At 32.2% G+C, this 8399-nt stretch overlaps 1 protein-coding gene across 1 annotated transcript; it reads right to left on the bottom strand.

Annotated features, from left to right (window-relative positions):
- Nucleotides 1–1688: 1688 nt before the first annotated feature.
- Nucleotides 1689–8392, bottom strand: LOC119678966 (putative uncharacterized protein DDB_G0282133). Its single transcript, XM_038091099.1, has 2 exons — nt 8277–8392; nt 1689–4522 (listed from the first exon to the last, which is right to left on the bottom strand). Exons 1-2 carry the CDS (start codon nt 8371–8373, stop codon nt 1896–1898), a joined length of 2724 nt encoding a protein of 907 aa, XP_037947027.1. The 5' UTR covers nt 8374–8392; the 3' UTR covers nt 1689–1895.
- Nucleotides 8393–8399: the final 7 nt, after the last annotated feature.

Genomic DNA, 8399 nt, shown 5'->3' with positions numbered 1-8399 from the left:
TTGATCTGATCTAAATTAAACAAAAAAGTTAGCTACTTCAGCTAAGGTAAAACCTGCTTAGCACTGTGGTATTGATGCTGACGACCCACTGCATAATATGAAGACATGCTCTGAGACTGGATCTGTAAAAACTTAGCTGTAATAACTTCAGTCGCAGACATGTATGACACTAAATGGGTATACTATTCTTAGTATAGCTCAAGTTTGGATTAAAATAAACAAAGATGAAGGATAACAAGTGCAAACGACGAGTGTCATTAACAGCACACACACAAAAAATGAAAAATGAAAAGTCAAACAAAAGGTTAAGTAAACTTTTCTATTCACGTAGAACAAATGCAAACAAAGCATATTGAGACCATATTGAAAAATATTTTGTGTAATAGAACTTTTTGTCATCAAAAATATATTGTACGAATATATAAACATAAATATTTAGAACTTGCATAGACATATTCTCCATACAGTTTCCTCCAACTCAGACCAAATAAAGTGCTTCAGTGGAAATAACCAATCGAATAGGAAGTGGTAGAATGAACATGTTATAATTGAAAATGTCAGCAGTTGTTATGATTTCTACGCTTGTTAAGCTTAACTTAATTTATAAAAATATAATATGTGTAGTAAAATAATCAATTATTTGTTCATGAAATTGAAGATTTATTCCTCGTCCCTATTACCAAAAATTGAGACAGTCCATTTTCAAAAGCCTCTCTTGAAGCAAATTTTTCGCTACAAAAATCGTCTATCGTTCGCCATTGACAGAAACACATGGTAATCACTTGGTACCAGGGCTGGACTATAAGGTGGATGCATAAGAACTTCCCAACCAAGCTCCCGGAGCTTTTGGTGAGTCATCGATGTCGATATCGATGTGTGTAGCCTGACGTTGTCCTCATTGAACGTGATTCCTCTTCCTTTAATATTGCCCATTGCTGCCCGTTTCTGAGCGATTACTTCATTCAGATGATCGAATTGGTGACAGTACAGTTCCAGTTAAGAGTTTTGCCATAGGGGAACAGCTCTTAGTATATGATGCCCTGCTAATCCCACCAAACACACAGCAAAACCTTCCTGGCCGTCTACCACCGTTTCAGTTAGCGCACTGCGAGTCAATCACCGTCAAATTTTCGCTTGACGTAGTCGTAAGTGATCCACTTTTCATTATTAGTCACCAACCGCTTCAAAAATTGATTGATAACTCGTTAACTGGTGTGGCACCCATACATCGAGCTTCTTTTTGTATCCAGCATTACATAAATGGTTTCAAATGTACAATGATTTTTTTGCATTTTTTAACTCTTGGGCAATTGACACAGTGCTTACATGATGATCCGACTCGACAATTTCCATGATTTTATTATCATTTTTGACAATTCAGCTTCCAGTGTGTGGTGCATCTTTGATATCGAAATTATCGGAACGGAATCAGAAATCGACGACACCAAAATTACGCTATTTATACTATGAATTCTATGTACGGAATAGGAAATAGTGAGTAAAGAATCCAAACAAAAATGAAAGAAATTCTTGGGTAGACTAGGCAACTATTTCGGATAATGCCAACAGTAGTAGTTTTTAGATATCAGTAGTTTTTGGAAAAATTCGTTTGGTTTCTTTGTCCGTAGGTTATTTTTGAACTAGAAGTGTTAAAATAATTTTTTGAAATATTAATATATTTTTGGCACAATTTATTTAAGACTCTTTTAATACAACAAAATAATTTTTACTAACTATTTTTGTTTTTTAAAAATGTTCACTAATGGCTTATGGTTTGTTTGTCCATTGTTTGATCATTGTTTGATTATTATTTTAATATTAAATTTTGCGTATTTAGCATATGGATGGGAGATTCTACCACACCAAAGCATGTTTTGTGGACTCTTTCAACAAGACTAAAACCTTACTCTACCACTACTTGGTTGCCTTTGTGACATTGCTCCATCCTTAAAGTTAACAGCTGATGGAATATTTATTTGTTGATTGATTGAATTTGATTTATAAGTTGGCGGCATCGGGGCATGACCAGCATCATAATTATTATACATAGGTTTTCCACATTGTTGCGAGTATTCGGTATTATTTCTTTCATTTGAATTATTATATCTACGAATATGCGCCTGTCGTTCCTGCATCGATAGAGTTGGCATCGTCGGTGTAGTATTCATTTCTGAACTAAAATTTGCAAATTTGTAATATTCTCTTGAAGTCGGATAAGCCTCATCTTGTTTTAAATCATCATCTATATAAAAAGTATTATTCTTTTGATTGAATTTATAAATCGTTGGTGTTCTATGACGAATTCCTCGTGATGTAGTTGGTTTTGAATCATAATTGGAGGAATTTGTTTCTTGAAAATAACAATGTTCAATTCTGTGACTAGAATTAACATTTTTTGAGTTCAAATTATTTTTTTCTGTACTGCATACAAACTCTTTTCCTTTACCACCAGCTTGTCTTAAATTATTTTCTTTTACAGAATCAGACTGATTTGGGCAAGTTGATGGAACACCAGATGATCGTACTACACTTTCACGTCTAGTATATAATTTCGGACATTGCCTTGAAAGGCTATTTAACCTTTCATTGGCAGGTTTAATAGGACATTTAAATGGAATTTCTTTGAAATGATCGTCTTTCTTTGGTCGGGTAAGACTTCTTTTCCTGGGATATGTACATCCTTCAAATTGAGATTTTCGACTTCTAGTAATATTTAAATTTTGATTTTTTTGTTTGGGTGAATATGAACATGTTGCCACATTATCACTTCTTTTTGAATTTATTAAATATTTCCTTATCTTTTCTGATTTCTTTTGTATGAAATCAGCACTGAAACTCTTTTCATTATTACTAGAATTCAAATTGTATTGAGCAGCAACACTCTTAAGCATTGGTTCATTAATTTTCTTTCCATTCTGAATCTTCTTATGGCTTTTTGATTTATATTCTAAACTCTTTTCAGATACCACATTTGCTATATTATTATCTGTACTTCTTAGGTATTGTGGCTTTATTTTATTAGAACCATTTTTGTTAGGAATAATATTATGTCTAGCTGATTCATACTCGACATTTTCGTTGTCGTCTTCACTGTTTCTGTCATATTGTCCACCTTCATGGCGATTTGCATCTTCATCTGCAGCTAATGTCCTGCGTCTATATGGAGTATACGGTATATAACTATAACGACCCTCTTCATCCTGTACCCACTCTTCAGTTTGTGTGCTGATAGATATTCTGTTCGAATCTGAATTTACTGAACTGATATACTCAATATTCTCATTATTGTTAGTGTGTGATATTTTATTGTCGTATAAGTCTGTATCTATTATTAATTGTTCCTGAGTGGAATCTGAAAGTTTCCTTTCAAATCGATTTGATTGAATTTTATTTGATTTTTCAAGAGCGCTATAGGTATTCATTTCGTCTTTTGAATTATCCTTGTATAAATCTTTAGTATTATCACCAGTTTTCATCATGTTGTTGGTTAGGCTGTCATCATTTAGTGTTCTAGTAGACAACATATTCTGAACAGAATCGTTATCTAAATTTTTTTTCTTCATTTCATCCACCATCCAATTACTGTAATTATAGTCACCTGGAGCAAACCAAGATACCCAGCCGTAGGAAACATTAACTGGATCTTCAGCATTTTCTTTTTCATTTTTTGCGTTCAACTTTTCTTTACATTTACAGCAATTGCAATGATCTTCTTTATTATTATTAGATTTCTGAGTATCGGATTTATTATTCATTTTAACAGAACCTTGAGGCTGAGAAGCGATTTTTTCTTTACTTTCAGTTTTATTCTTATTTTCCCTTGGTAAAACTTGTTCACCTTTTTTGGCATCAGATATTACTGTATCATTTTCTACCGCTACTTTTGTTGCTTTTTTTTCACATGACTTGTCATCACAAGAATATTCATTTAATGAATTTTTTTTTTCTTTAAGAAATTTGCAACTACTGTCATCACATTCCGTTTGTGTATCTTTTTCACTCTTTTCTTTTTGTTTAACTTTATCATCCATTTGTTCATTTAAAACTTCTTTCTTTTTGTATACTGGCTCTGTTTGCGTATCTTTTTCTTGAAACTGTTTTTCAGATTTTTTCATGGACTTAGCGGAGCTTAATTGATCCTCTTCACTTTTTCCTTTTTGTTTAACTTTATCATCCATTTGTTCATTTAAAAGTTCTTGCTTTCTGTATATTGGCTCTGTTTGCGTATCTTTTTCTTGAAACTGTTTTTCAGATTTTTTCATGGACTTAGCGGAGCTTAATTGATCCTCTTCACTTTTTCCTTTTTGTTTAACTTTATCATCCATTTGTTCATTTAAAAGTTCTTGCTTTCTGTATATTGGCTCTGTTTGCGTATCTTTTTCTTGAAACTGTTTTTCAGATTTTTTCATGGACTTAGCGGAGCTTAATTGATCCTCTTCACTTTTTCCTTTTTGTTTAACTTTATCATCCATTTGTTCATTTAAAAGTTCTTGCTTTCTGTATATTGGCTCTGTTTGCGTATCTTTTTCTTGAAACTGCGGTAACGTTCTTTAGTTTTTTTTCATGAGATAGCGGAAACTGGAATTGATTCTTTTACTCTTTTACAGTTTTGTTTACTTTTGTCCAATATTGTTCGTTTCAATATATCTGTCTGTCCATGATGCTGGATCGTTGCTGTAGAAACTTGTGGGCACATTCGGACTTGCATGTTTTCCATTACATGTTTCTATTCTTTAGCTTTAACTTTTGTCTGAATTGGTACTCATCACTCATTTTAAGCACGCACACTTGCAAGTTTCCTTTACTAGTTCCCGTCTTTTGTCCAACGTGCCCCCATATATTGGGCAGATGAGTATTTTTGCTGTACTATCAATTAAATCAGTGGATTGTACTTTCAGCTACATTTCCAGTTGTTTTGTTTAATTTCATTCTCTCATTAGACATGCCTACATTTTTACAATTACCATTACCTGTAGGTTTTTCTTTATACCGATCTTCACGGTCACTCTGGTTAGAACTGTTTTTGGTCGTGATTGACACAATTTCCTCCTCACTACTTAAAGAACCCCTAGAATAAAATTTTCGTGAACCAGAAAGTTCCTTGTTATATGTAGGCGGTTTTTCTTTCTTTTCCATTACTGTGCACATACATGACTTTTTGCTTACTTCTGATGAAAAGGAATTGTTTTGAGGTTTCATTCTATTTAGACTAGAATATTTATCTGATGACTTCGTGTTATTTGTACGAATATCATCAAAGTTGTTACGCATTTTACATTTACAAGACTCTGCTTTTTTGGTTGCATTAACATAAGATTCTTGTGATGACTGAGAATCAGTATCATTAGAAACCTTACATGAACAACTTCTATTCTTATTTTTTTTCTGCTCATTTGATTGTGACTCTCTTTGGCTCTTCAAATGATTTAAAATTTCACAGCACATTAATTTAATATCATTAAAACTATTTGATGAAGTTTTGATTCGATTGTTACTTTTATCATTTTTTACGCACTTACAAGTGGGTTTTGATCCACCACTTAAACCATTTGTTCCACCTATTGGAGTATTATGATATGTATCACTAGGTACGCACTTGCAAGTTGCTTTTGACGAATCTCTTGAACTTCTTCTCTCAACCATTCGAGAATCACTTTGTGTATTACTGTTACCGCACCCACAAATCGGTTTGGTTGCTGCACTTGAATAGTTTGTCTCACCAGTATAATTACTAGTTTCTGTATCATTGGTTACGCACTTACAAGTAGCCTTTGTAGTTGTACTTGATTTTTTTTTCGAAGTAGCACTTTTAAGTGTTGAAAATAAAAATTTGTTAAAAAATTGTTAAAATAATTTTTTGAAATATTAATATATTTTTGGCACAATTTATTTAAGACTCTTTTAATACAACAAAATAATTTTTACTAACTATTTTTGTTTTTTAAAAATGTTCACTAATGGCTTATGGTTTGTTTGTCCATTGTTTGATCATTGTTTGATTATTATTTTAATATTAAATTTTGCGTATTTAGCATATGGATGGGAGATTCTACCACACCAAAGCATGTTTTGTGGACTCTTTCAACAAGACTAAAACCTTACTCTACCACTACTTGGTTGCCTTTGTGACATTGCTCCATCCTTAAAGTTAACAGCTGATGGAATATTTATTTGTTGATTGATTGAATTTGATTTATAAGTTGGCGGCATCGGGGCATGACCAGCATCATAATTATTATACATAGGTTTTCCACATTGTTGCGAGTATTCGGTATTATTTCTTTCATTTGAATTATTATATCTACGAATATGCGCCTGTCGTTCCTGCATCGATAGAGTTGGCATCGTCGGTGTAGTATTCATTTCTGAACTAAAATTTGCAAATTTGTAATATTCTCTTGAAGTCGGATAAGCCTCATCTTGTTTTAAATCATCATCTATATAAAAAGTATTATTCTTTTGATTGAATTTATAAATCGTTGGTGTTCTATGACGAATTCCTCGTGATGTAGTTGGTTTTGAATCATAATTGGAGGAATTTGTTTCTTGAAAATAACAATGTTCAATTCTGTGACTAGAATTAACATTTTTTGAGTTCAAATTATTTTTTTCTGTACTGCATACAAACTCTTTTCCTTTACCACCAGCTTGTCTTAAATTATTTTCTTTTACAGAATCAGACTGATTTGGGCAAGTTGATGGAACACCAGATGATCGTACTACACTTTCACGTCTAGTATATAATTTCGGACATTGCCTTGAAAGGCTATTTAACCTTTCATTGGCAGGTTTAATAGGACATTTAAATGGAATTTCTTTGAAATGATCGTCTTTCTTTGGTCGGGTAAGACTTCTTTTCCTGGGATATGTACATCCTTCAAATTGAGATTTTCGACTTCTAGTAATATTTAAATTTTGATTTTTTTGTTTGGGTGAATATGAACATGTTGCCACATTATCACTTCTTTTTGAATTTATTAAATATTTCCTTATCTTTTCTGATTTCTTTTGTATGAAATCAGCACTGAAACTCTTTTCATTATTACTAGAATTCAAATTGTATTGAGCAGCAACACTCTTAAGCATTGGTTCATTAATTTTCTTTCCATTCTGAATCTTCTTATGGCTTTTTGATTTATATTCTAAACTCTTTTCAGATACCACATTTGCTATATTATTATCTGTACTTCTTAGGTATTGTGGCTTTATTTTATTAGAACCATTTTTGTTAGGAATAATATTATGTCTAGCTGATTCATACTCGACATTTTCGTTGTCGTCTTCACTGTTTCTGTCATATTGTCCACCTTCATGGCGATTTGCATCTTCATCTGCAGCTAATGTCCTGCGTCTATATGGAGTATACGGTATATAACTATAACGACCCTCTTCATCCTGTACCCACTCTTCAGTTTGTGTGCTGATAGATATTCTGTTCGAATCTGAATTTACTGAACTGATATACTCAATATTCTCATTATTGTTAGTGTGTGATATTTTATTGTCGTATAAGTCTGTATCTATTATTAATTGTTCCTGAGTGGAATCTGAAAGTTTCCTTTCAAATCGATTTGATTGAATTTTATTTGATTTTTCAAGAGCGCTATAGGTATTCATTTCGTCTTTTGAATTATCCTTGTATAAATCTTTAGTATTATCACCAGTTTTCATCATGTTGTTGGTTAGGCTGTCATCATTTAGTGTTCTAGTAGACAACATATTCTGAACAGAATCGTTATCTAAATTTTTTTTCTTCATTTCATCCACCATCCAATTACTGTAATTATAGTCACCTGGAGCAAACCAAGATACCCAGCCGTAGGAAACATTAACTGGATCTTCAGCATTTTCTTTTTCATTTTTTGCGTTCAACTTTTCTTTACATTTACAGCAATTGCAATGATCTTCTTTATTATTATTAGATTTCTGAGTATCGGATTTATTATTCATTTTAACAGAACCTTGAGGCTGAGAAGCGATTTTTTCTTTACTTTCAGTTTTATTCTTATTTTCCCTTGGTAAAACTTGTTCACCTTTTTTGGCATCAGATATTACTGTATCATTTTCTACCGCTACTTTTGTTGCTTTTTTTTCACATGACTTGTCATCACAAGAATATTCATTTAATGAATTTTTTTTTTCTTTAAGAAATTTGCAACTACTGTCATCACATTCCGTTTGTGTATCTTTTTCACTCTTTTCTTTTTGTTTAACTTTATCATCCATTTGTTCATTTAAAACTTCTTTCTTTTTGTATACTGGCTCTGTTTGCGTATCTTTTTCTTGAAACTGTTTTTCAGATTTTTTCATGGACTTAGCGGAGCTTAATTGATCCTCTTCACTTTTTCCTTTTTGTTTAACTTTATCATCCATTTGTTCATTTAAAAGTTCTTGCTTTC

The sequence above is a fragment of the Teleopsis dalmanni genome, chromosome 2 (genome assembly GCF_002237135.1).
Source record: "Teleopsis dalmanni isolate 2A chromosome 2, ASM223713v2, whole genome shotgun sequence".
Classification (NCBI taxonomy): domain Eukaryota; kingdom Metazoa; phylum Arthropoda; class Insecta; order Diptera; family Diopsidae; genus Teleopsis; species Teleopsis dalmanni.
Note: the sequence above shows the minus strand (reverse complement) of the source record. Positions and strands in the feature narration are given on the sequence as shown.

Excerpts from the sequence above, each read along its gene's own strand:
- LOC119678966 (XM_038091099.1), bottom strand. The coding sequence starts at position 8,373 with ATGGATGATAAAGTTAAACAAAAAGGAAAAAGTGAAGAGGATCAATTA. Across the intron at positions 4,523-8,276 it reads AAAACAGTTTCAAGAAAAAG|ATACGCAAACAGAGCCAATA; the intron begins ATACGCAAACAG and ends TTCAAGAAAAAG.